Genomic DNA, 26,324 nt, shown 5'->3' with positions numbered 1-26,324 from the left:
ACGGCCGCTGCGGGACGCGGAGCGGGGCGCGGCAAAGGGGAGGAACGAAAGGGCGGCGGCACAGAGGGGAACAGGCTGTGGCAGCGGGGGGGACGGCTGTGGCGGTGGCACCGGGGCAGCAGGGGGACGGCTGTGGCGGTGGCACCGGGGCAGGGCAGGGGGACGGCTGTGGCTGTGGCACCGCCCGGCCTAGGAACCCTCGCAGGGCGGAACGCGGGTGCCGGGGCGCGGGACCCGGGCGGCGGCGGCGCAGGCGGCGGGCCGGGCCCGGGCGGCGGCGGGCCGGAGCGGGCCGGGCCGGGCAGGGCGGAACGGAGCGGGTCGGGCCGCAGCGGGCCGGAGCGGTGGCTGGGCGGCGCGGCGAGCCCCGGTCCCCGGCGGGCAGTACCATGGCGGAGACGATCGTGAGTGGGGCCGGGCGGCGGCGGCCGGGGGGAGGGGCGATGAGGCAGCAGATTCCGGTGGGGCGGCGGGGCCGGGCCGCGCTCAGCCCGCTCGGCGGGACCGCACCGGGGCGCCCCGGGGCCGCGCCGGCCTCCGCGGACGGGGCATCCCGCCGGCAGCGCGGACCCCGGGGCCGAGCCCAGCCGGGGCTGGCGGGGACGCAGCCGGGCAGCTCTCCCGCCCCCCCGGAGCGGCGCCGCGGACGGGTTCCCCGTGGGGAGATGCTCCCCGGGAGCGTGTGGGGTTTGGAGCCGGGGTCCCGCTCGGCGCCGGGGGGGGGGGTACCCCATCTTGGCCCGAGGGGCTCGTCGGCACCGTGAGGGGCTCCCGCTCCCCGCCAGCCGGGCTTGCTCCCGTGCTGAGGGTCGGGGAAGCGCAAAGGGGTCCTGCAAGGGAACGCCGGGGCACCGGCAGCCCCCCGTGCCCCCCCGTTAGCACACACGCGGTCGCCCGAGCGTGGCTCCATGGTGCTCCTCGGAGGAGCTCGAGTCTCTGCTCTGCTCCCCGGCAGCACCAGGACACCAGTGGCCCTGTTTGCCTCTTCCCTGCCAGTACGTGAGGAATTGTCCCCGGCCTTTTTCCCAGAGAGCTGCCGGTTTTTCCTATCTCTTGCATCAGGCTGCAGCAAAACTGTTGCCAGTTTTCCCTATCTCTTCAGGTTGCAGTGTTTCACAGGAGTAGCCTGGGCCTCGTGGCTCTTCTCAACTTTTCATTAGTGATGCAAGTTGCTCATCAGTAGTGTGGGCTGAAGCCTAACAACAGCCCTGGTGCCCATTACACCAGTTAGGCCGGTGTTTGTGTGTCGGCACTAAATAAATCGCCCCCATAGAAGCTCTGATTCACCCTCCTGAAAGTTTTAATTCCACATCTGAGGTCAGAGCTTTAACAAAAAAAGCAGCGTTAGTACTTTTCTTGGTGCCAGCTTCTTGCCATGCCTTGTGCATTAGGATAATTCATCCTGCGGCATGCAAACATCGGGCCAGGGCTGCCTTACCAAGAGCAAATTACTTCTTGTACATTTGCACGCCCTTCTGAAGAGCAGCATTGAAGCAGGAGGGAGGAGCCGTGGGGATGGTCTGTGCTGTGCACGTGAAACTTCAGCCGTGGCTTCAGCAGGCTGTGAGCAGAGGGTGGGCTCTGTTCCCATGTCACTAACTCGGGCTGTCCTCTTAACCCTACAGATAATCCGAGTGCAGTCGCCAGAAGGGGTGAAGCGCATCACAGCCACGAAGCGAGAAACGGTGGCGACGTTCCTCAAGAAGGTACCCCGAGGCTCTGCTGCTCCTTCCCCGCTTGCCTGCGGGACTAGGCAGGGCTCCTGCGGCTCAGCCTGCGCAACAGCTCTCCCATGGGAGTTACACGCTTAACCTTGCTGGGCAAGTGTGCTGACGGCAGCAAGGACCAGCGTGCCTTGTGGAAAACGGCGTTGTTGTTGGTGTAGCCAAAACCAGTTTTCTCATTGCTATTCCAGAGGGAAAATAACAAAATGAAAGAAGAAAACTTACTCACCTTTTCAGTTGGAGTTCCCTGGGGTGGGAGCTTTCCTGGGGGAGGATGCGTTTTTAGTGTCCTCCCAAAGAAGTGGCAGCTGGGGAAGCAGAGGCTGACAAGGACACAGGAAAGCTGTTTGATAGTCAAAGCCTGCTGCAAGGGACTGGCCTCTTCAGGCATGATCCAGTTGAAACTCAGCTGCTTGATTTGCGCTTTGAATGTCATTTGAATGTGCTTTCTGTGCTGCTGTTTTTTTCAATATGGTTTTGGAGAGAGCAAGGAAGGAATGAAGGTGAGATCTTAAGGCGATGTGAGAGCCTCTGGGAAAGATTTCCACCCTGAGATGAGGAGAGCACGCTGAGTGTTGGAGTTGTCAGATTTGGAGTTGGCTGTAGCTTGATCTTTGGCTTGACGCAACGACTCAGTGCTTAAAGTTTGCTATTTAAGAGTGAGCAGGTCTCCATTTCCTTCCCTCCTGGAACTTCACTGTAACCTGGAACCCTCAGATTAGGATTTCTTTGCTTCATAAGAGAAGTACTTTGTGTTCTTGTGCTTGAAGGGCCATTCTTTTAGTCAGCTAGATTTCCTTTCCCCCTGCGAGGGGGAAGGGGAGCAGACTGAAACCTTCTGCTGTTTGTGAGTCATTTGCTTTGTTTGAAGTTTGGGCCCAGACCGTGACAGCAATCCTCACCTGACCAAGCAAAAATCCTGATGGATTTCAGGGCTGGGTCAGAGACACCCGCTGCAGACTGAACAGTTTCACCCAAAGAAAAAAAGCGTTGTTTTCAAAATCTCTGGAACCTATGCAAAGCAAGCTGTTCGGTTTCAAGGGTTCATATTACCCGAGGCAGTGTGGAACAATTGTGCTTGCAACCACTTACCATCGGAACAAAAGCACCAGCACTCACTAAAATTGCCTGTTGAGCTGGGGAAAGCTATATCCTCTTGCTGAGCTGAACACAAGAAGCGTTTGGGTTTCTTTCCTGATACAGGGTTTACTTGAAAGAGAAAAGTTGCAAATTTTACCACCCGGGATCTGTGCATATTAATATCTGTGCATTTTAACACTGACATGTTAATCCATATGGTGGATTTCGTATTTAACTAGATAGCTGTAATTAAAGAGGCATCAGGTTGCTTCTTCTATGCTAGCAATTAACTTAGATCTCCTCCTCGATGACTCCAGAGGAGCCGCAAAAGAAGTGTGCAAGAAGTCATGTTTCAGAGCAATAAGGGCCTCAATAATCTTGGTCTTTTGTAGCAGCACATCCTAGGCAAGAGTACCAAAAGAGTAACCTCTCAACTGCGTTCAGGTTAGGACTGAGTTAGGAGCTAACTCAAGCCTTTTGTTAATGTATTGTGGAATTTTTCTCCCTGCAAAAAATTGGTGAGGTCTGTGGTGTGGTGAGCTGGGGTTTAACCCTGGCAGGCATAATACAGGAGGCGAACCATTTGGCAGTCGTGCTTCTGTTCAAACAGCAGATCTCTTGCTGCTACAAATCACAGCGAAACTGATGGCAGAGAAGCTGCTTTCCATTGCTTTGCTTATGTGACAGTTCTCTTTGTGGCTTGTTAGATTTGTCCTGTGTGCAGTCACTGTCTCTGAGCCCTGCCAAAGCCACAGGGAGGGAGATGTACTTAATGAAAATACAGGCTATTAATTTAAGAATTTAGGAAGAAATCTGTCATCTGGAGAAACTTTTAACACCGCTTTTAAACTGGTCGTTTTAAAGTGGCCAAATGTGAAAACTGCTATTGCTGTGAAGAGGCATTTGGCTGATTGAGTAAAGCAACTTTAAATGAACTGCTGAGAGGATAAGCAGGGAAAAACACCTGCCTGGGGACTGAGAGGTGGTTATCGTGAGGGTAAATTCCATCAGGAGAAAAGAGGCAAGTGGAGAAAAACAGAAAAGGAACGGGAAGGGCTTGAGTGAAATTCATGTAGCAACTGGTGGGTGAGAGCAGAGCTGAGTGCAAAAGATCCTCAGATGTGAAGATCTGGACCGAGGAACTCTGGTCCTAGGATGATGGGAATGATTTGGCTGGTGTGTGCTGGTGAGGCTGGAGCAGGAGAAGTGGGATAATGGGGAAGATAGTTTCCCCCCTCTGACAGCAGTGCTTGCCTGGACTTAGCTAAAATACTGCATTTGTGTTGTGTGAGTGAGAGGGACGTTCTGCTTAAGTTGCTGCTTTTAATAGGTTGCTTGTGTTACTAAGCGTTTCTGTTTTTCTTAGTTATCCTGCACTTTTCAGAAATGAATGCGGATGAATTCAGCTAAAGTTTTGCAGTAGAAGTTCCATGGACTTAGTGCTTGCCCTGAGCAGCTTTTCAGCATCTGACCAGGGGTATGAGGTATCTTAAACCTTATCGTTCTTCTCTCTCTTTCAGGTTGCAAAAGAATTTGGTTTCAGGAATAATGGGTTTTCTGTCTACACCAATAGAAACAGGACAGGAGAGATCACAGCGTCACAAAACAAATCCCTCAACTTACTGAAAATCAAGTGAGTCCTGGCAGAGCAGGCTGTGGGTGGAGGTGGGGGCTTTGTAGAACAGGGTGCCTCTTCTCCGAGCTTGCCTGAGCTCTTCCCCCTGAACTGGGCAGCAGCAGGCAACATCATGTTACAGCGGTCCGAAGCTTTAACTGTCCCTCACCAACTGCACTTGAAGGAGCGAGCTTGATTGATGTGCCGAAATGGGGCTGATCAAATTGACTGTGTGCGAGGATGTCGCAGCAGTTTCTTGGGTCACTTGTGTTGTGTTTCCATGTTGTGGTGAGGCAGCGACGGGCCTCCTGCTTGGTATTTTACAGCCTGCAGCAAGCTCCCTCATCCCTGCTTTTGCTCATGCTATCCTTTTTTTCCTTTTTTCATCATCAATGCCAGAGTCTGATAGTCCCCTGTGCAGAAGCCAGGGTTCCTGCCTTCCGTAGCCAGGCGCCTAGGGAGACCAGAGGTGCCAAATGGTGCAATCGCTTCGTGTTTGGTTGGGAATGTCTTCGTTCTGTTCATGTCAAGGGTAATGTTAAAGTAGTTAAAAATACAAGAGCTGTTACCACTGTGTGCAACTTGTCACTTCAATGTGTCAGCGCTGGCAGCTGCCTTGGGAAGGCTGTGACAATGTGCACAGGATTGGCGCTAGTCCTTTTTCCTGCCAGTGCTGCTGCTTCTCTCCATAGGCTCCTTTTGCCTTTTTTCTTCATCTTTTCCCCTCATTCTTGTCTCCTGTTTTGCATTTTTTGTGCAAAAGACCAAAGCAGCAGAAAGAGGTGGTGAAGGGAACGGCTTAGACTGCCACATTTGCTAGTCTGTTTATACATCATGATAAATTACACGCCTCTTTGTGGTTCAGGAAGTTTGCTACCCAGAAGCAATTACTGATACCTGTGTGGTGTTTTTCCACACCTATAGGCATGGCGATATGCTGTTTCTCTACCCTTCAAGCCCGGCTGGCTCCTCCTCAGAGACCATGGACACCTCTGTCTCCCAAGGCTTGCGACCTGTGGGGGCCCCCCAGGTGGTGGAAGATGAGATCGACCAGTATCTGATCAAACAGGATGGGAAAATTTACCGAAATCGAGACCAGCAACTGTAAGTACGGGCGGACATTGTTTCTACCGATGCATCTGTGCCTCACCAGAGCTTGTAACATCTTGTCTGAAACCAGCAGCCAGGAAGTGTGCTATGGGAACTGCCCTCTGAGCTACTGCTCTATCCCTCACTGCCTTTGAAATGTTCACAAGGGAAAACAGCCCTTGCCATTGTCCTGGAAGGTTAAATCAAGCTCTGGTGAGCCGAGGAAGGAAGCAGATACCAAAATCCCAGGGTCTTTGCCAGGAAGGACTCATTCAGAGAATCTATTGTTCTGGTCAAGGTGGCCCCTGCTGTGGGACTTGTGGTTGTGTATTTTGTGCTCCTAAAGCGTTTGGAGTTCTCTAGATTAAAATGAATACTTTGAATTCTTCCCCGGGATGTCCTGGCAGCCAGTGCCGTGTAGAAATACTAGGTTACGCTCTGTGTGTGGTATATTGCTTAATAAGCAGGGGCCCTGCTGTCTGCAGTAGCTTCTGTTCCATATGGTCTCAATATGTAGCTCCCCATCGTTCAGGTCCCAAGGTGACGGGTGCGCAGGGCGGCAGGGCCAGGTCTCCATCTTGCGGGAGAGGCATGGACGAGAGAATGTGCTTTCAGCCAGAGCTGCTGCCTCAGCATCACTCAGCCAGCAGTGGGTCTAAATCATGGGCAGCCAGCTCCTCTGTCAGAGGGGAGACCTGAGCTCCACCGCCTTTTCTGGCTGCTGTGCGATCTCCCCCTGCGTGGGCAAGAGTCAACACCACCATGCATCGCCGTGTTCAGCACTGGATGGGTTAAAGGTTGGACTTGATGACCTCAGAGGTCTTTTCCAACCTAAGTGATTCTATGTGGTGCCTCACCTAGGATGTCCCAAGCAGGAGCAATTCTGTGTCTTCACACCCAGCCACTCCTCATAAGGGAAAAACAGAAGTGAAAGGAATGAGTGGAAGTATCTGATGGCAGAGACGTGGAAGTGGGACTTGGGTCTCTGCCTGCTTAGTTTCTGGCTTCCTTTCCATCACGTGCCTTTCTAACCTTTCTGTGAAAGCAGGGAGTCCATTTTGCTCACAGAAATGCAATGAAGTTTAGCTTTGCCAAAGCTTTTAGCTGCGAGAGGCTTAGGTAAACAAAGCAGCTTGTATTTTTTGTAAAAGTCATAATACAATGGTGAGTTAATACCGTCGTAAATCTACCCTGATGCTGCTAAAACATCCTCTGTGTGGATGGTTGTTTTTTATTGCTCATCATTAATAACATCCCAATTGGGTCCTGGCCTGATGTCTGCGCTGGCTGTGGGCTTAGGGCTGGACCCCTCTGCAAAGTCACTCATGAGAGGACTTCAGCAAAAATTTTAAAGGCAACCAGGAATTCTTTCTAGAACAGAATAGCTCGCCCCTCCCGATTGTGTTGTCTTCTATATGGTTTGTCTTTAGTGCTGCAGCAGCAAGGAGGTTTGGAGACATGTAGCCTTTACGTGGAAAATCTTATCTAACTTTTTTCAGGCTGGTGATAAATGAGGGAAATATCACATTATTGAAACAATGATGGCAGAACCCACCACTCCATGGCAAAAACACTGTCTTTAACTTGACCACATTTTTCAGAAGAATAAGTGAAGGTATTGTTCTTAGCAGGGAGCCAAAGCACAGTGGTGGATATTTATGATAAAAAGAGTGTGTCTGGGCTTGTTCCTGTATTTGTGAGTGCATATCCATCTGAACATGAAGGGATGCTGGTGTGTGGCTGAGTGCATTAGCAGCCTTTAGTGGTCCTATATATACATTATCTGCCACAATACTTTGTTAAAAGCAATGTTGCAACTGGATCCCATCCATATTGTCTTTACAAGAGCCAACACCCATACTCCTCTCTAGAACCCTGCCTTTGAAAGCTACCACTGACCTAGTGCAGGGGCAGAGGTGGTGGAGGGGAGATTTTTTTGTTGCTTTGACTGTTTTTTAAAGCAATCGCCTCAAAAGGAGGTGTTTTCCCCTCTGTTTTGTAACTTTACCCAGCAGGTCTTTATCTGTCCGATAAACACATGTTTCCCTGTTTGTTCAGACCATCCCCTACTGCCTGATAAAGGATGAATGTTTTGGTTGTCTTTTTGTTAAAACCACACGAGCCAGCCCTGTGACGTAGGTTTAAAATTCTTTGAATTGAAATGCAGCCTCAACGCATGGTTGTAAAACTTGAGAAGCTGTGACCTGACATTGGTTCACGTGGCTGTTCAGAGAGCAGAGCTGCTTGCCAGTGAGGCAGACGTTTAGGAGGGTTTGATCTTGACCTGGGACTCTGAGATTTAACCTGAAGATGTTGCTGTCTCTTTATGTGAAATTGTTTTGTGGCAACCCCTCTGTAATATTCCCTAGTGGGTGGAGCTGTATGACTGTATAGATCTTCCACACCAAAACTGTTGGTCTAGAGCGACTTTTACAGACTGATTTTTCCATTATTAAATAAGATTTAATGCTACTTCTCTTTCTCTTTGCATAGGTGTCGCCATGGCCCCTTGGGTAAATGTGTGCATTGTGTACCACTGGAGGTAAGAGCCCCAAGAAGGTGCTCTAGAAGGTCGTACAAAAGCATGTCCTCTTGGATTCAGTTTCTTCCAGTATGAACGCTTTTCCTCAGAGCGCTGCTCGTGTAGAAGTGGCAGCTCTGGGTCAGAATCCTGCCATGCACTCTCAAAGGTGCCGGCTCACATCCAGGATTACTAAAGCTGCAGGCCTTTGTGACCCTGAGTTTATTCTGTTTAACGCTCTGCTTTTCTGCAGTAATGAGTTTAACAGAAAGTGCTTTAGAAAAGCTCCAGTTTTTTTCTCTCCTCACTCTTGCCTGGATTTTCTTGTTTCATCCCCTCTCTCGTGGATCCCAGGACTTCCCAGTTTAACCACGTTATTCGGGTTGAGGGCAGCTTTAGTAACACCTACAAATGTGCTAAGCTGTATAATTTATGGCGTGAAGCAGTGATACCTCAAAAGTCGCAGCGAGCCAGGATGGCTGTTTCCCCATTTCCCTGCTGGGTGCTCTGGAAGTTCTTTGGCCTTGTTTGAGCAACTGGGCTTTTTGTTTGTTGTTAGATATTGAAAAGAAAAAGCATTTTGCCTTTGAGGGTTGTTCTGATTTGTGGAGCCATTCTGTTATAAAAGTAGGAGGAGATAATAAAACTTGCTGTTGTAAAGCCCCACTGTTTCTATCACAGTAGTAGCTGCCTTGGAAATGCCTAAATTTTCTTGATTGTTTCCACATTGAGAGCCAGTGGGGTTGACTCTAGAACGTCCATTTGTTTAGCGATCAGTGTATTATCAGACAGGTGTCTGACCTGGCTTTTCTTTGTGTGGTGTTTTTGGCAGCCTTTTGATGAGGATTATTTAAACCATCTGGAACCTCCTGTGAAGCATATGTCGTTCCATGCCTACATCAGGAAGCTGACCGGAGGGGCAGACAAGTAAGAAAATCTCTGTGTTTAAAGGAATGTAGTTATAGCTTCTTTTTTAAAATATGAATAAAGGTCACCAGATGTCACCAGAATAGTGTTGGATGCAGCTATTGAATGGCAAACAGAGGAGAAAGCAACAAGTTAAAAAAAAGGCAGGAAAAAATTTTAAATATGACTTTTTTTTGTTTGTTTGTTTGTTTTCTGTTTTTCCTGTGGCAGTGTAATTGCTTCCAGGAAACACTACTGGTGCAGGGAGAAGGCCAGATGGAAGGAAAGAGGTTTCCTAATTGTACCAAGCTCCAGGCCTGCGTCTCAAACCTTGTGGAGAGGCACTGACACTGTGGTGGAGCTGGGGAGCTTTTCTTGACCAACGGCTTTTCTCACCTACAAACATGAATAGAACAGAAAGATGAGGCTAACATTCCTCAGGGCCTGATCCTGCTCTGTCCCACACTCCGTGTGTTCTTAGTGCAATCCCTTCTTGTTATGGTGCTGTAGTTCACCGCCTGCAAACTGGAAAATAATGCATCCTGGCCTGTGATGGGGCGGAGGGTGCTGTGGTGGCGCCAGCCAGATAAATGCCAAGCAGATAGGAAGCACTGAAAGGAGTATTTATTTCTCTGTGCCTTGCTGTGGTGCACGTGTTCAGTGAAGGATCTAAAGTCCCTTTCAGTGATGTCAGGGAACCCACTGTGTTCTGAAATGCAGCTCCTTTAGATACGTTATGCAGAGGTGTGACCTTCTCCCTCCTATTCCTAAATGCCGTTGGGATTTTTTAAATGCTTTTGTGAGATGCGGCTCAAGTCCATAATACTTCCATTTGAAGGGAACTTCCCTTTGCAGGAAGCTTTGTGCACATGAAGGGAGCTCCAGTTTGCCCTAGTAGTATAATCTCTTGCTTCCCACGTGCTGCATAAATTATTTAAGCAGGGTCTCCCGAGTTCTGTCTTTGCTCTTGCTCGAATATCTGCTTTGGAGCTAAGTCAGGGACCACATGTTGGCCTCTTCACCTCCCTTGCTAAGTGGGCAGTGGAGGTTACTTGGAGACCACAGGAGTGGAGCATCCCCCAGCGTTTGCAGGGCACTTGGAGATCCTCTGAAGAGGCAAAGTATCCGTGCCACCATGTCCCCTCTGCCCTGCTTCCTCTATGATATTTCTGGGCACTGGGTTGTTTTTCTTGAGACCCAAAAGCATTTACTGTGGTAACAACAGCCTTCTCTCTTCCTTCTTGCAGAGGGAAATTTGTTGCCCTGGAAAACATCAGCTGTAAGATCAAATCGGGCTGTGAAGGGCACCCTCCTTGGCCGGAAGGCATTTGCACAAAGTGTCAGCCAAGTGCCATCACTCTCAATAGACAGGTGAGATGGAGCTCGCAGGAGCCCTTGTGCTTAAAGCTGAGAAGGGACTTGACTTGACTTTTATTTTTGGAGAGATGACTTCAAGAACAGCCAACTTGGAGCAGGAAGCCTTTGCGTATTGGCAGCTGTCAGGGAAATGGCTGTTAAGGTCTTCAGTTCTTGCAGAAAAGGACTTCCAAAATGTATCTGGTTCAGCAGTTTCCTTGTAATGTGGAGGACATCTGAGCTGGCACCACTAATGCTGAATCTCTGCTCTTTTTCCTCACTGGATCCAAAAGGCCACCCACTGTTTCTTCTAATTTCCTCTTAAATTTCAGTGTCTTTTTTAGTTGCAAAGGTTTTTGGGGTAAGTGCCCTAGTAAAGAAGCCAAGCTAATGGGGTGCTGGGGGTGCTCAGTGCTTCCGCACGCTCCATCCCATGGTGGGTTCTCCTTGCTGGGCAGCAGCTACTGAAGGGAGAAGCTGCAGCAGGGGGAGAGGGAGGGAGCCAGCTAGCCTTCCCTGCCCCTGCTTTGGCAGGGTTCAGCTGTAAAGTGGCGGTGTGTGTCCTAGGCAGCTGGGAAGGTATTGGCGATAGGCAAAGTGAACGGACGTAGTCGAGGATGGCCTGACGCTTAACTTTGTCAAACAGAAATACAGGCATGTTGACAACATCATGTTTGAGAACCACACAATTGCAGATCGCTTCCTAGACTTCTGGCGGAAGACGGGAAACCAGCATCTTGGGTACCTATATGGCCGGTACACAGAGCACAAAGACATCCCTCTGGGGATCCGGGCAGAGGTTGCTGCCATCTATGAACCCCCACAGGTAAAAGCTGGGTGCCGTGGTGTCAGTGTCGACTCATAACCGGGGAACATGGAAATGAATTTTTGTTTGGGAAACCTCATGCAGTATTTCTGACTGCAGCTCTGTCAGGAAAATGATCCTGTGAAAAAGATGATGTGATTTATGTCTGTAATGTCCCTGTCAGTTATTGCCACTGAAAGAATTTTAAGACCCCAGATATGCTTTTTGTTATCTTTACACTTTCTTTTACATCAGTGTAACATTACATTACCTGTACGTTACATTACATCAGGTGATTTAAAGCGAGAGTGACTTCATAACAGTGGATTTCACTTTTCATGTTTCCTTGATTACTGGATTTCCAAGGCTGTGGTACAGAACAGCTTGAAAACAAATTCTGTACTAGGAAAAAAAGTTGCAGTCCTGGCTTCTATTTCTTATCCACTGTCTGGGAAAATTTAAGCCGCTTAATGAGACAAATACGAAGTCTGCTACGTTGATCAAGAAGCCGAGGGTGAATTTGGTGCTCGGCGCGGCTGGAGCCCCCGCTAGATGGTGCACGGCACCGCACGGCGCTCAGCGCGGCCGAGCCCTCCCGGGAGGCGGCCGCCAAGTGGGTCCCACCGAGCCCGGCCTCCGGGGCAACCCAAGAGCCGCGTTCGGTGTCGGAGAGCTGAAAATGGAGATGGCAAATGCGAAAAGCCACTCTGCCCACAGCACAAGGCTCAGCTTGAAGCTCAGTTTGCTTGCTGGCTTCTTTGCCACTGATCAGTCACTTTTCTAAGTGCAGACGCTATGTATATAAACATACCATGGCAGGTCGTATGTTTTCTTCCTCTGTACGATTTCTGCTGGGTTTCTAGAGTTAAATGCAACAGATTTGTCAGTGGAAAAAGAAAAAATGAATCTTTGGGAGTGTGTATGTGTGTGAGAGAGCAGAACTGTGAGCCTTTCATAAGTCAGAGCCATGCCCTCTATTGTTTTGGTATCGCTGTTAAGCCCCTGCTTTGGAAGTTGATACGCTTCTAGTTGTGCACAGTAAAAGCAGAGGAGGCTTTTGCTCTCCTGGCAAGCAGTCTCTGCTGTGCTTGACACGGCATTTCCCCACACAAGAAAGCTTGCCTCTGAAACGCCACCCAGATGGAGTCGTGTTTTCCAGAGCACGGTGGAAGGCCTGGGCGTGGGCTCTTGGATTCACTGGATTTCTGCCTCTCAGCTGCTCGGAGATTCAAACAAGTGAAACAGCGGTACAAAACTGGCAGGTTGAACACAGAGCTTTGAAAAAATTATATAATCTCTGCCCTTTTCCAAAGTGCTCAGAAACAGCAATGGCCTGTTTGTAAATGCTGAGTCTTTCATTCATAAACCCTGCCGTAGTTCGCAAACTTAGCTGAAGAGCTCTGACAGGTTGGGTCTGTGGGTGGAGGAGGTCTCTGGGGTGAAACTGGCCAGGGGTAATGCTGAAGTGGAAACCTAGACCTCTGCCTCACTCCTGACAGTGGCTAAGTGTGCTCTGTTTTTTCCTGTTCTGTCTTACTAGTAAGTTTTTCTTTGCTGCAGATTGGTACACAGAACAGCCTGGAGATCCTGGAAGACCCAAAAGCTGAGGTTGTGGATGAGATCGCTGCAAAGCTGGGGCTGAGAAAGGTTAGGATGTTGTCAGGTCTCATGAGTCTTTGTATGGTGATGAAGAAAATCATTGGCTGTTCTCTTCAGCTCCATGGGGTTATCCAAGACCGTTTGGGCATACCTGAGATCTAGCTGAAGTGTTGGTAGCTCTTATGCTTTCAGGTATGAAAAACAAAATGAGAGCGTTTTCCTGAGCACAAGCATCTAGCAGGGCTGTGCAGCTGAAGTCAGCAGTCCTCTGTCATGAGTGACATCAAAGGGAGTAGCAAAGAAGCAGAAACATGATTTTCCCTTTATTTCTCCTCCGACAGGAGCCGTTCCTGGTAGCATCTCCCCGGTGAGTGCTAATTTGGCACAGATGTAGCTGGAGTTGCCTTCCGAGTTTGTTCTTCCTTTTGACAGAATCTGTGCTCCACTTCCAGGAGCAGAGGCTCCTGCTCATTTTTTATTCTCCTGTGTGGGGTCTTGTCTATTGATGTCACTGAGGCAGGCTGCAGCGAGTTAATCAGTGTGTTGGTTTAGAGGTGCAGGTCCCCCAGCAGCTGAGCCTCAGTCCTCTGTCCCCGTCACGCCCACAGCCTACCAGTCATCCGATCGGGACACACGGGTATTGGGATCCACGGGTCTGCTGACATCTCTCAAACCTGTACTGATATTTTCTGGTTTGGGAAATCTTTTGGTATTGTGTGGATGCCAGGAATGAGATGTACACAAACAAGATTTGACTTGCTAAAGAAAACGCAAATCAGAAAACTCCGTACAGTAGACTATAAACATCTGTGGTGAGGCCTTTTGTTCTCTGAAGATAAGATCTTTAGCCTTTTGCCAGTGTCTGAGGCAAAGCTTCTGTGTGTGTTATTTATTTCCATGCTTTTCCTCTGCTTCTCACATCAGATATTTTTAATCAATATGACTTAACACGTAACTTACTGCTGGTTGCAGATTTTTGTCTGTCTGGGCTCTGCTAGGAATCTGAATCAGCGGTTCTTCCTCTGAAGGGTTAACGCTGCAGGAGCCGGTCACGAGGGGCTGATCAGAGCTGGTTTCAGCACATGTGTGTAGAAGGGTTCACACAGCGGTGTGTGTGTGTACACAGCTATACTCCTATGTGCAAACAATGCAGAAAGCAGGAATGTAGGTTTTTGGATCGGAGCAGACCGATTTGGAATGAATCATACTCCAGTGGGAACATATGAGCTTTATCTTAACTAGTGACTGCGGGCTTCAAAATGAGATCATGTGAGCTGCTTTGTCATCTGCTGGCGTTCCCGATGCTGCTTTGCTCTGAATGCTCAATAGGAAATGCTTTTTGCTGTTGGTGGGAGGAGGTAGCGGCTGAGAGGCCTCTTGCAGCCTCCAGATCTTTCCATGAAAAAATATTCCATAGTGAAACATAAAGCTGCAGGTGCCCCCGGCCGGCCAGCTGGCATGCTGCTCCTGGAAATCGGATTCAAATGAGCCCGGCACAGCTGGGAGAGCCATTTCCTTCAGGCAGCATACAGCAAGGCCGTGCAAGGAGCCAAGAACATCTTGTCCTGCTAGGAGAAAATGTATAAGCTCTCTTCTGGTTTGGGTTTGGTTTTTTTTTTTGTGGTTGTTTGTTGTTTTTTTTTTTTACTTAAAGCAGCTTTCTTCATAACACTTCTTCATAGGTTGGCTGGATATTTACTGATCTGGTCTCTGAAGACACACGGAAAGGGACTGTTCGATACAGCAGGAACAAGGTGAGATTCAAGCGTGCAGCTAACTACAGCTGCTGGTGCTGAGGGTTTGTGTAATCACATAAACACCGGCTGTGTCAGGCAGAGTACTGAGCCAGGGCAGCACAGGGCTGGAGGTGACACTGGAACTGGAATTCTTGTGAAATGGGGTTTTTCAAAAGCTTCTGAAGGAAAAGGAGCTGGAGCTTGAAGAGCAGTATTAAGGGTTTGAAGCTGTTTAGGTAGTATGCAAAGCTGCCTGCAGTCCTTCACCCGTTCTGCTTTAAGAAAATGGTGCTCGTGGTTTAAGAAAATTTAGTAGAGTGGAGGGAATGGGGTGGTGTGAGGTGCAAAGTCAGTGAGCAAAAGTTGACTCAGAGGGTTTTCCTGTGGGCTGGGCTTTCTGAGACATACGTGGCTCAAACTTTGACCTGCTCAGCTTCCTGTAATTCTAAAATCAGTGATATCCCTAGTTGGAAAATGAAACCCTGTTAACACACACACACACACACACACACACACACACACACACACAAAGGTGTGTAAAGGTGGGTGGAACTAGAAGTGGGACTATCCTTCTGGCGAGGGCCAGGCTCAGGGCTGGGGAGCTGACATGTCTCATTCTTTTCCCAGTCTCTGCAGCAGCTTGCTACGAAAGCATGTTTTACTAGGGTATTGGTAGTTTTCTTTGGCTGCAGACCAGGGAAATAGGTCTAGGCCACATCTCATTGTCCTTTTTATTGACATTTCTGCTCTTCCCTCAGGACACTTATTATCTAAGTGCAGAAGAGTGCATCACAGCTGGAAACTTTCAGAACCAACAGCCCAACATCTGTCGCCTTTCTCCAGATGGTCATTTTGGATCCAAGTTTGTCACAGTTGTGGCTACAGGTATAAACTGGCCTCTGCTTGCCCCGGCTCTCAGGGTTACACGTGAATTATCTCTTGTTAATAGAAGAAGAATATGTGGCCCTGCCAGAAGAAGTCAGACATTCTGGTCCCCATCTGTCCTGTTTAACAAGGCTTTTTTTCTTGCTCCATCAAGTAAAACACTTTTTCATTCTTTATGCTATCTTCTCTACAATTATTTATCCTGTCCCCTGCAGGAAACATAATTGAGGCTCAGACCTGGAGCATCCACCTCTCTGATCCAGAAAGCATTTTTTGCCTGCAGCCAGGGGAATAACTGCTGCTTGCTTTTCTGTTCTGAATCTTTAAGCTCCAAGTTCTGTTGCCTGACAGCGGCAGTGCAGAGCCACAGCAATGCGGATCCTGAAAGTTCCTCTGGCTGGTTCAGTGTAAAGGAGGGACCTTTATCTCCCTTGTGTTGCTGTCAGGGAAACCCTTACGTAGGATGCTGTGCTCTTCCATGCATGGAAACATTTTTTGTTTGCCTGAATAAAACAGAGAAGCCTGCAAAATGCTTTGCTTTGTCACCTCTGATTTTAGCCATTTTCACAGCAAGTCTCCAGAGGCACTGCGGAACACTCTGTGCTGCCCGGGCTGTGAGGGGAGACGTTGGCATGTGCGGGGAGAGTTGTAGCGTTAGAAGTTCAGTCTGCTGTTCTCCATGGGATGACACATGTATTCATTTAAAATTTCCCTGGAGCAGATATGCTGGGTTCTGGGTCTATTTAACACAATGAAAAAAGCACATGACTTCTAAATAGCATCCAATGCAAAAACTGAAAGTGTGATATTACATTGCTGCCTCTGAGCCCAGGTTTTGTAAGTGTTGCCGGAGCCTTTTTCAATGAAAGCGCTCTCTTTTGGTTAACAGGCCCATGCAATCAGACAGCTGCCTGCACATTCCAGACTGCTAAACGCATCCACCTTTTCATTAAAGATAAATATGTATCTTGCTCACTCTTTTTATTTTTTTTTTTAATTATTATTTGTTTCTGGTGGTTGTTTTTTTTTAACAAAGTGTTTTACTGAGAAAATGATGGCTGCCTTTGTTCAGGCCTTCCCGGTGTCTTGGTCTATGTTTAATTTCTAGGAGTGTTTGTTCTGGAGCAATGAGTGATTGAGGGTAGAGATCAAAGGGTAGAAAACTAATATTTCCTCTTTTCTGCTCCAGATAATTTCATTCTTTTCTGTTAAATCAGCCCATCAGGTTTCTATTTAAACACTTGATTCCTTCCTTTTGTGTTGTATAAATGTCTTTGGATAGTTTGCATCAACTTTGCCTTTAAATCCTCTACATGGATTAATTCCTATCCCCTCCTGAATTCCTAGTTTGGAAGTAGTAATGTTTTCCTACCATCTGTCTGTATCTTCTCTTTCCAGTTGTATTCTAATGACATATGACCTGATGTTGCTTACATTATCCAAATTAAAGCGCCAAGCATGTGATCTATCAGTGAGCCAGGATCTTAATTTCCACTTTCCATGTCAGATTTCCACCAAGCCATCCATTACACTTTTTCTTCTTAGGTCTGACATTACTAGGTGACCAACCCTGAATCTACAGCTCATGGTTCCTGGGAAATGAAACAGGGTCACAGGAGCTGCACGTCTGGTTTTTGTTTTGAAAGAGAGAAGATACCCGCAGGGTAGTGGGAGGGTGATGCTATCAGGAGCCTTCTGAAAGGGCAGCTTCGCCCCCTTTAAGCTCCTGGCAAAGCACTCTCGCTGTCACCCCAGGGCTCTGTCCTGTTAGACTAGCCATGAAAATGCGTGTTACTAACTAAATAAATGTAGAGCTTAGAGGTAGATTCTTGCCTAGAAGTACTTCCCATGCAGCAGCACCAGCAGTTTCATCTCGCCATTCTTCACTGTTAGCAAGACTGCTGTGTTTAATGTTGCTTTTATGGGTCGTGCCCCTCTTGAGTTACACTGGGCGAATCGCTCGTGTATGGGATTTTTTAACCAGCCTCTTCTCTTCCAGGTGGTCCCGACAACCAGGTCCACTTTGAGGGGTACCAGGTCTCGAATCAGTGCATGGCACTGGTTCGAGATGAGTGTTTGCTGCCCTGCCGAGACGCACCGGAGCTGGGCTATGCCAAGGAGTCCAGCAGTGAGCAGTATGTGCCTGATGTGTTCTATAAGGTAAGGGCTGTGTGCCTGGCGTCAGGGGGGAGCTGCAAAACCAGCTCTGCCGTGTGTCTGGAAATCGGTACGGCCAGCTCAGGAAAGGATGTCTTTGAGCTCTGAACTATTTTCAGTAGTAACCGTTCACCACATGTCTGCAAAGTAATTGCATAAGCTCCGTTTCCGCCTCATAAACGTGCTGCCGTGGTTTCCAGTGCAGCAGTAGCCATTGGCTATCCAGCTTCTAAATGAGGTCTGCAGTGATCCACTGAAAGCCCATAGCAAGTGCTCTAAATTCACCTCCTCTTCCGTATTTGTTGGCAGTATTTGCTATGCTTCTCTGTTGATTTTAATCCCCAGCCGAGTTCAGCTTCCTCCGCTGCACAGCCATGTGATGTGTGCTAGCACAAATGGTGTGGTGAAAACAGTGGGTTCCTTACGCGGCGCCAAGGATTTGCTCGTGTATGACAGGCTTACAGGCACCAACTGGGCAGCAGATGCAGCAGAAGATAGCATAGTTCATGCAGCAAGAGAAGACAGAGCCTTGTTCATGCTTCTCTACAACAAAAGGAAGGTGCGAGGGTTTTCAGAGCAAGGGTGGGACCGGAGTGTGCCCCCAGCTTTCCTCTGCAGTACTGGGGTTTGCTGCCTGTGCCCTGGTCCAGTTCTCAGGTCAGACAGCGAGCTCCAAAAATGGTTCTGAGGAGCACTGCAGGATGCATGCATCCAGAGCAGATCCAAAATACTGTTACTTGAAGTGTTGTGCAAGAGCACTGCTGTTGCAGTTTTCGGTACAGCCTGTTAGTGATGAATGGACTGTCATTATTCCCTTGACGCTTGTTTCTGGAGATCTTCATCCCCCCTGTTCTCTGCAGGGCCGAGTTAGTAATTTGGGGACGGGACCTCTGCGGAGGCTAGTAGTGCCGCTTCTCACATGTGAGTATGTTGGTGCCCCATGAGCAAGGACAGAGGAATTAATTAATGGCACTGCTTGCCAACTAATTAGCTATCCATCACCTAAGTTAGTTATCTCATTCTTGTCTGTGTCTGATATTCACAGCCCGCTCAGCCTGCAGCATTCCTGCTGCCTGTATTAAAGCTGTGTCCATTAAGGAGCATAGGATAAGCAAAGCTACCTTCATTCAAGATAGCTAAAATGAGCGTCTTGTGCACCAGCGACAGAAATGGAGCTGGTCAAAATGCTCTGAACCTGCGATCGGGAGGTGCTCGCCTGGTGAATTGGCCTGTGAGGCTCCATCTTCCTCCTCCAGCCCTTAACGCTGAACTGCTGGCCTCTCTTGACACCATCTGAGCGTGAGGAACACCACTGGGCTAAATTCAGTGCTTGAGAGGAAAGGTGGATGGAATCTGTGCCTCTTTGCTTAGCACACAGACAGCTTGCTCTTAGGAGCTGATAAGCCAGGTCCGATTTAGATACAGCAGAGCTGGATTGTGCAAGGCTTGGCCCTGGATGTGAAGATGAGATCATCTCCTGGCGTGCTGCGGCCCTGCTCTGGAGGAGCCCGTGCTGTGCCACAGTCAGGGTGCAGCCTTGCAGGAGGTCCCGTAGGTCTGTGTCCCACATGTGGGCCACCCTGGGTGTTCGGAGTAGCAGGAAGCTGGTGGGTGTTCCCATAAGGTCTTCGCTCCCCTTCGTAATCTGAAGCAGGGAGATAAACAAAATGCTAACTGATGGCTCCAGCCTTCTGTGGAAATTTCCATGAACCACTGATTCACTGGGTCGGGCTGCAGCTTATTTCATATGTTTTATAACTTCTATCCGTAATTGCCTTTTTCATGATGTGCTCAAGGAAGGCTTGAGGACTGCTCTGGCGGGTGTAATTGTCCTTCAGCCTTAAACGTGTTTGGCTGTAGGATCTCTTAATGTTTTTGGAATGTTCTTAAATCAATGGAAAGCTTAGTCACTCCTGGCTTTGAAAACCTTTGGGGTCTCATTAAATGTGCAAGGCTTGAGGTCAGAGACACTACCTCATAGTTACTGGGTTGGTGACAACAATGGTGTCAAAGCGGTGGTTAAATACAGTACAAGGAGCAGGAGTCCAGTGCTTGGCCTGGTGGCAGAGGGCAGCTGCTTCGTGGTCCCATCCCCTGCTCCCCCTTTGCTGAAAATGCAGGAGCTGAGCAGCTTTGTCCCCAGTCCTCACTGGGAGGGGTTCCTGTCTGTGCTGCCCCACCAGCTAGCTTTGGGTGGAAAGCTGCACTTTTGATAGTTCCTGCATTTTGTCTCGGACTGAGAAGCTATCACTGGTAGAGAGAAATGTCCATATATACATTTCTATGTAATATGCAAGCGTTCATTTGAAAAGCCCTTTAGGATGAAAGGAACTATAGAAATTTATTCTAATTGGATGAGAACCAGAAGGCCAACGTTTGTGTAGTATGGATGTATTTATAGAACAACTGTGCATCCAGATGCAAGGCAAAAATCTATTGAACTCTTGTAGCTGTCTGCAGCAGGGTAACACAGATTCACCTTTGGCTTTGCAAACAGGAAAAGGCACCGCTGTGTGCATCAAGCGCAAGGCAGCAACTGTACTTGAGTCATGTTGTTCAGAGGAGGTGCCTTGAACCTCCACTGGCAGTAGGTGTTGTTATTTCAGCAATGACTGTTAGAAAATGCTTCTGGATTGATCATGCTACAGGCGCAAGGCAGAGTGAGGACCCGTGCTGCAGGCGGGAGAGCTGCAGCCTCAGGGGCTTCCCTGCACGGGTGAAGAGGCACCTGGAAAGAGCGGAATGGCTGTCTTTGGTCAGCAAGCTGCTGTTCCACGCCTTGCACCATATTTTGTGTTTGTGGAGTGGGAGCAGGGTCTACCACGTCCCCTGGGGCTGCAGCTGTTGCTGCCTGAACGTGACTCACCTCCATGGTGTGTTAGCATAGATGGGCTTTTCTTCCATGGAAATCTGATGGCACCAGCACTGTCCTGCCTCAGGAGGCGAGGCGTTTTTCCTGAGCCTCTAGCTTTGTGATTTCTGTATTTCTTTACCATTCTCTTTATGTTGGCCACTAGCCCTGCTGCTTAGAGGAACCACCCCAGTGGAATTGGCAGTATGCACTTTCTACATGCGGCCGTTGCTTTCCTGGCTCATGAAGGCTTAAGAGTTCTGTTCTAGCGTGAAAGTTGAGGGCTTTGGGGACCATAAGTACAAGTTACTTTGCTCTGAGATGCCTCCCCAGGTAAGATCAGCCAGAAGGAAGACAACATCCCCCTTGGCCTCCCGGGTTGCCTGTGAAGCATCACAGTGCAGTGCTGTTTCCAATTCGAACGTTGCACAACCGGCACGTGCTGCTTGGTGAGTTCAGTGCAACTGAACTCATGAAGGAGTCGCTGTTGTCAAGACACAGACACACAGGCTGGGGTAACTGCTCTCTGTGAGTAAAGACGATGATGTTGCAATGGCAACTTCACCCGGTTTCTCAGCTGGGTGAGGGAGAGCCTATCTGAACGTTACACTGAGGCATTTTCCATTCCATGCCTTCTGCCCTCGTGTAGTCTCCTTTGTCCATCTAGTTCTATAAAATAACTGTATTGATTTTGATTTCACTGAGAACGTATCTTCCAAACCGTGGGTTGATTATTCAGAACTGAAGTTGCTTGCAGGTGGTGCCCAGTGTACCAGCTGTGTGTGATCCCCCCTGTTGGGCTGCCTGCACCCCCTGCCTGCTGCCTGCCTGCGCCCAGCTCCCAGCTGCCAGGCTGCTGAGCCTGTAACTTTGCAGTGCTGCAGCATTGCCCAGCTGCTCCCTGCAGAGCTGCGTGCTCTGCTCCACTGTTAACTTCACGGGCATCTCAACCTCCTACCGAATGGGGGAAAGAGATTGCTGTGTTTAACAGCCATTTGAAACACTTGAATAATTGGATTTTGGGACTGGCTGGCTTTGTCTCTTATCGCAGGTATTTGTCAGCTCAGTGCAAACACGAAGATGTCATCCTTGCAATGAATTGCATTTTACAGCTGCCTTAGTATTCCCCCAGAGTTTCTCTGGGACAGTGTAAGGTGAAAGCCCTTTACAATGGCACCAGTGTTGTGAAAGAGCCCTTTGCCCTCCCAGAGTCCTGCGCTTTGTGCGTGTACAGCAGCAGAGGCTTGGCTTGGCTTGTCATCTGTTAAGTGTGGTCCCGTCCAGCCCTGGGAGAGCCCTGAGCCAGGGCGCTGCTTTTACTAGAGCCGATCAGGACCTCTGAGCCGGGCTGTCCCCACTGTGGCACGCATTGTTCCAGCCTGTTCACTTTGAAATCCTCTTTCCTGGGGAGACACGACAACCAGGCTGCGGGGAGTTTTCACTAACAGCAGAGGACTTCCCTTGGCTGGCCTCCTACCAAGGGTTCATGTTGGACTGGAAAAGCCTTCTTAGCCTTAAATGTCCCAGCTGCTCTGGGGAGGAGAATGCTTGATTAGCTCATGAAGAGTCTCCTGAGAAGGGTTTCAACTCTCACTGACCTATCACTCTTACAAAAGTCACTTCATTTCTCTGCGTCATCTGCTTCATCTGTGCAAGGGGGCAGGACTGCCTGGTAAGGCTCTTGGAAATCAGCAGAGGGAAGAGCAAGGTTTGGTTGGCTTTGTTAGCACACGGAAGGGACGGACAGCTGCTCAGCTCCTACGGTACCTTCAGCAGAGCGAACCCGTGGGGAAGACTAACAGCATGGGATGCTAACGGCCGTCCAGCCCTGGGACACGGAGCTGCAGCCTCCCTCCTGGCTGACAGCCGCCTGGGCTCCTCATGTGGCTGCTGCTCCCACCCTGCACTGAAAACGCTGAGGCCACCCAGAAGCCTTTCCTGCTGCAGCTGTCCCCAGTGCCGCAGAGGTGTGCGACACAGCCAGCCATGCTCCCCGCAGGAGCACCATCCTTTTCCCTGTTTGACCTCATCCGTTTGCAGCTTCTGCCTCCAAACAGTGGTTTGAAAGGCTCTAATCGCAGCGCCTAATGCAATCTCGAGTTTGCTCCTGTCTTTGGGATGATTCATTGTCCAGATCCTCCAGGCCTTGCTGCTTGATTTTTTTTTTTTTTTTTTTTTTTTTTTTTTTTGTCCAGAAGCCAAATACTTGCGCCTTTGTTAACTCTTTCCTGGCCTCCCTGTGGAGCAGTTGCTGCTGGGCATTCATGGCTTTGAGGGTCTTGGGCTCTGGTGCTGCAGCAATAATGTGCCGAGAGGTGCTGCTGGGGCCCCAGCAACTGCTGCGTTCGGGATGGAGATGTCTTTCTCCCAGCAATTCTCCCAGCTTGACATTTGTTAAGGCCTTTAAAATGTAATTGCCTAATAAAATGGTGCATGGGGGTTGGAGAAGAGTGCCGACATTGGGTAGGGGGCTTTTCTGTCTGGGGAGGGACAGGGTTGGGACATGTCCTCAACTCAGGGGGCACGAGGTTCCAGTTTGGTAGTAACAGTGTAGTGCATGTCTTGAAGGCCTCAGCAGCATGACATTAAAAAGAAGGCATTTAACATGGAAATCCCCAGAGGCAGAGATTAAAGTGAACAGGTGCTGGAAAAATGTCTCTGCATATTAGAACTTAATTAGATTTGAAAATTAATTCCAGATGGGCTAATTATGTGTGAGTTGTTGCAGGTTCTTTCTTGCAGGGGCAGGATTGTGTTTGGGAAGCTGCTTCAGTCTGATTGGATTTGATTCCTGACTCTTGTGGTATCACCGAGATCTAGAAGCAGGTTAGCTTTCAGGTCCTGTGATCTCCCTGAAAAGGCTCCATGTCTCCTCCTGCTCCTGTCAGAGCCAGAGAGATCTGAGGCCACAAGCCACCAGGCGTGTTGCTGAAATAACCACAGGGCCAACAACCTGTCATGTTCAAGGAGAAAAGATCCTTATCAGAATTGCTTTTAAAAGGAGCTTCAAAGACTGGAAGGTAGATTTTTTACAAAGGGAACCATTCTGAGGGACTGAGGATGCTTGGGGAGGGGGCTCGGGAAGGGGGGCTGCTGCCTGGAGGGAAGCAGCATGCCGGAGCCTGCTCGGGCGATGTCCGTCTGGGTGTACTGGGTGAGCAGAGCGTGAGAGCGGGGTGCTGGCTGCCACACTGCATATTTGTGCTGTGTAAATACTAGCGTAACCGAGAAATGCTGATAGCAGGGGAGTGGCGTACTCCAGGAGAAAATACGAGGGTGTCAGCTGTGGGGAGCTCATCCTGATGCATGGTGCTCGCTGGCTGGGCCCCAGGAATGTGGCTCAAAGCCCCACGGGGGACCTGCTGGAGGAGTGAGGGTCATGGCCTTTCACTGAGGTCCCCCAAAGCCACCGAGGTGTCGGGGTGATGGTTCCGCTGGCGTGCGGCAGCTCTGGGTCTGCCTCCAGCCACTGGGACTTTGGAGAGCTCAGTAAATGTAAACTTTAATGTAAGGTCCCTGATTGGAAATTATGGGCATATGATTTATATGGGGCTCCATGAATGATTTATAACATGTTAAGTGATGATTTAGGTAGAAAATACAACCCCCTCTTACAGAATCTTTAATGAAAAGTGTCAGTTCTCATGAATTTATTTCTGAAGCTGTGTTTGAACTCGGCATGTTTGACATAAATCACGTCTAATTGTCATTTTATGATTAATGAACATATGCTGGCCGTTTTTCTCCATAATTAAACTTTATGTTCAATTCGTCTGGCAAAGCAAAACAGGTTTATGCATTGTGATATGCTGGCTCTTCAGGTCTGCGTATGTGGAAGTGCCTGGATTTCCAATTCCCAAGCGAGAGTTGGATGAGAGACTCGTGGCTGGTTTTGCAGAAAGTCAGGTTTGCCTTTGCTAAGAAGACAGATGTGGCACTGTTCCTCCCTTTTAAGACAGTACTGCCGCTTAAATGGCATTTACGTTTCTTGGGTAATGCTAGGCACCTCTCCAGTGGTGATGACTGAGGTGAACAAGATCGAGGTGGCTTGTGACCATGCACTCCCTTGGCTCACGAGGAAACAGGTCCTGGCTTATGCAGTTAGATCTCTAGCCCCAAGGAGCTGCAGGGACTGGGTACAGAACTGGGCAGCTCTGCAGCACCCAGCCACATACGAGTGGGTACTTCTGTACACCCTTAGTGCTCTGCCAGAGCTATGGATCCATGGGCTCCTGCATGGACATCTCCAGGGCAGGATCCCTTAGGCTTCATGCCACTTTCATGCTGAGGAATAATAAGACTTTTTCTTCTTTCAGGACATAGACAAGTTTGGCAATGAGATCACACAGCTGGCTCGCCCACTGCCTGTTGAGTACCTAATCATAGACGTAAGTATTCGTTGCACTTGTTTGCTTTCAGCAGGAGATGGTCAGGGCGGAGTGAAGTTCTTCAGCCTCCTCTAAAATTCACGTTGGAGGTGATTCATAAGACAAGATTTTCTTTCTTTCTCCTTTCCCCTCTGCTGCCAGGCATTTCTAGCACAGAGGTTCAGGAGGCGGTGCACTCTGCGGTAGTTGCAGTGCTCCTTGGGATCAGTGTGGTGCCAGGGAACACACTTGCTTCCCAGGAAGGCACTGCCTGGTGTCTTATCACGGCTCCGAACTGGCACGAAGCCACGCAGCCAGGGAAGCAGCCAGCCCCATGGAATACGTGTGCCGGGCACTACCTCACAGGGAGCTAATTAGAAAGCTCCAGTTATCTGTCTCTTAGCAGCAATTAAGAATCCATCTCCTTTTAGTGACTCAGCAGACCAGGTTGGTTGTACAGAAATGCCTTTTCTTGAGAGAGGGAGTTGACGCTGCAGCGTCGCTTAGCTGGAGCAGGGCTGCTGCCTGCCCGTCAGCAAGCACTGCCAGGCACTAGGGCACGGCTCTGCCCTTTGGCTTGAAAGGAAACTGTTAGCGGGGCGGAAGGCAGGAAAGCAAATAATTTGGATGACAGATGATATTGCTGGAGTTAGAGGTGGTGCCAATAACTGTTAAATCCACCCTGAGCAACTGGTCTGGTCCAGCTGCCCCTGGCACAGGCAGCATCCCGTGGGCGCGGGGAAGCTGGCAGCCTGGAGGCTTCCACTGGCTTGTCCTTCTTCCCCGTTTGCTATCTGCTGTGTGTATCGCTTATCAGAGCGGCACTGGGGCCAACGCTGGGACGTCTGACTCGCACGGAGGAATGTCATGTCCGGAACAACGGGCCCATTGTGCGGGGCCCTTGGGTGTCCCGTGCCAGTCAGCAGTGCTGGAGCGTATTTATTACTCAAGTAGTAAATGCACCTGTTTCTGGGCTACCTGGGGTGTAATTAAGATGAAAACAGGTTGATGGAACGTGCGTTTAGGAGTAGTCTAGAAAGCTGCATTTCTGCAATGTGGTGTTTTGTCTTTTTTAAAACAAAACAAAACAAAACAAAAAGACATTATACCGGTTAATACTGTTCTGGCCGGTATTTCTGCATCTCTGCTTACAAAGGGCCTCACTGACAGGGCCTGGCAGTCAGTAACTGACACCAAAGCTTTAAAGCCCCCAGAATTAGGACTGGTTTAAGTGTCAGAAGCTGGCCCAGACACTGGCTTGTGAGCTCAGTAACATGGATGCAATGTTGTACTACCCCGTTCCCTGTCCCGTTAGCACAGGGTGCAGGGGGGAGGCAGGGCGAGTGCACCCAGGGTGTGGGGTGACTGTTCAATCAAGTGCAAAGGTGTTTCCTTGGTGCCCATTGCAGCCGTGAACAGAGCAGCAGGGTCCCCTGGCTACCCTGTGGGCCAGAAACAGGGGCCACTCTCTCCCCTGTCACCCCTTGGTGTTAGGGTGACCCCCAGGGTGACAGCCCCAGCAGCAGCTGCCTGGCACGGGGCAGAGCTGTGCTGGGAGCTATGGTGTGCCGGTGACCTTTGCAGGGAGGGATGCTCTCCACGGCATCATGCTGTGCTCTTGCCAGAAACGAGC

The 26,324-nt window shown here is 49.4% G+C and overlaps 1 protein-coding gene across 2 annotated transcripts in view; it reads left to right on the top strand.

The window, feature by feature from the left end:
* The first annotated feature begins 220 nt into the window (after positions 1–220).
* NPLOC4 (NPL4 homolog, ubiquitin recognition factor) overlaps positions 221–26,324 on the top strand; it is a 29,308-nt gene continuing 3,204 nt past the window's right edge. Inside the window, exons 1-13 of one of the 2 annotated variants that reach the window (XM_056331876.1) lie at positions 223–404; positions 1,626–1,706; positions 4,325–4,437; positions 5,344–5,523; positions 8,002–8,050; positions 8,862–8,956; positions 10,183–10,306; positions 10,938–11,117; positions 12,657–12,743; positions 14,378–14,449; positions 15,190–15,316; positions 17,316–17,476; positions 24,641–24,712. In XM_056331876.1, coding sequence (XP_056187851.1) covers positions 390–404; positions 1,626–1,706; positions 4,325–4,437; positions 5,344–5,523; positions 8,002–8,050; positions 8,862–8,956; positions 10,183–10,306; positions 10,938–11,117; positions 12,657–12,743; positions 14,378–14,449; positions 15,190–15,316; positions 17,316–17,476; positions 24,641–24,712 — 1,356 coding nt within the window. In that variant the 5' untranslated portion in view covers positions 223–389. Of the gene's footprint in view, positions 405–1,625; positions 1,707–4,324; positions 4,438–5,343; positions 5,524–8,001; positions 8,051–8,861; positions 8,957–10,182; positions 10,307–10,937; positions 11,118–12,656; positions 12,744–14,377; positions 14,450–15,189; positions 15,317–17,315; positions 17,477–24,640; positions 24,713–26,324 lie in introns of both variants that reach the window. The other variant, XM_056331884.1, reaches the window with a different exon arrangement.

Source organism: Falco biarmicus, chromosome 1 (genome assembly GCF_023638135.1).
Source record: "Falco biarmicus isolate bFalBia1 chromosome 1, bFalBia1.pri, whole genome shotgun sequence".
In the NCBI taxonomy this organism is placed as follows: Eukaryota; Metazoa; Chordata; class Aves; order Falconiformes; family Falconidae; genus Falco; species Falco biarmicus.
The sequence above is the reverse complement of the archived record's forward strand: the minus strand, read 5'-3'. Positions and strand labels throughout refer to the sequence as shown.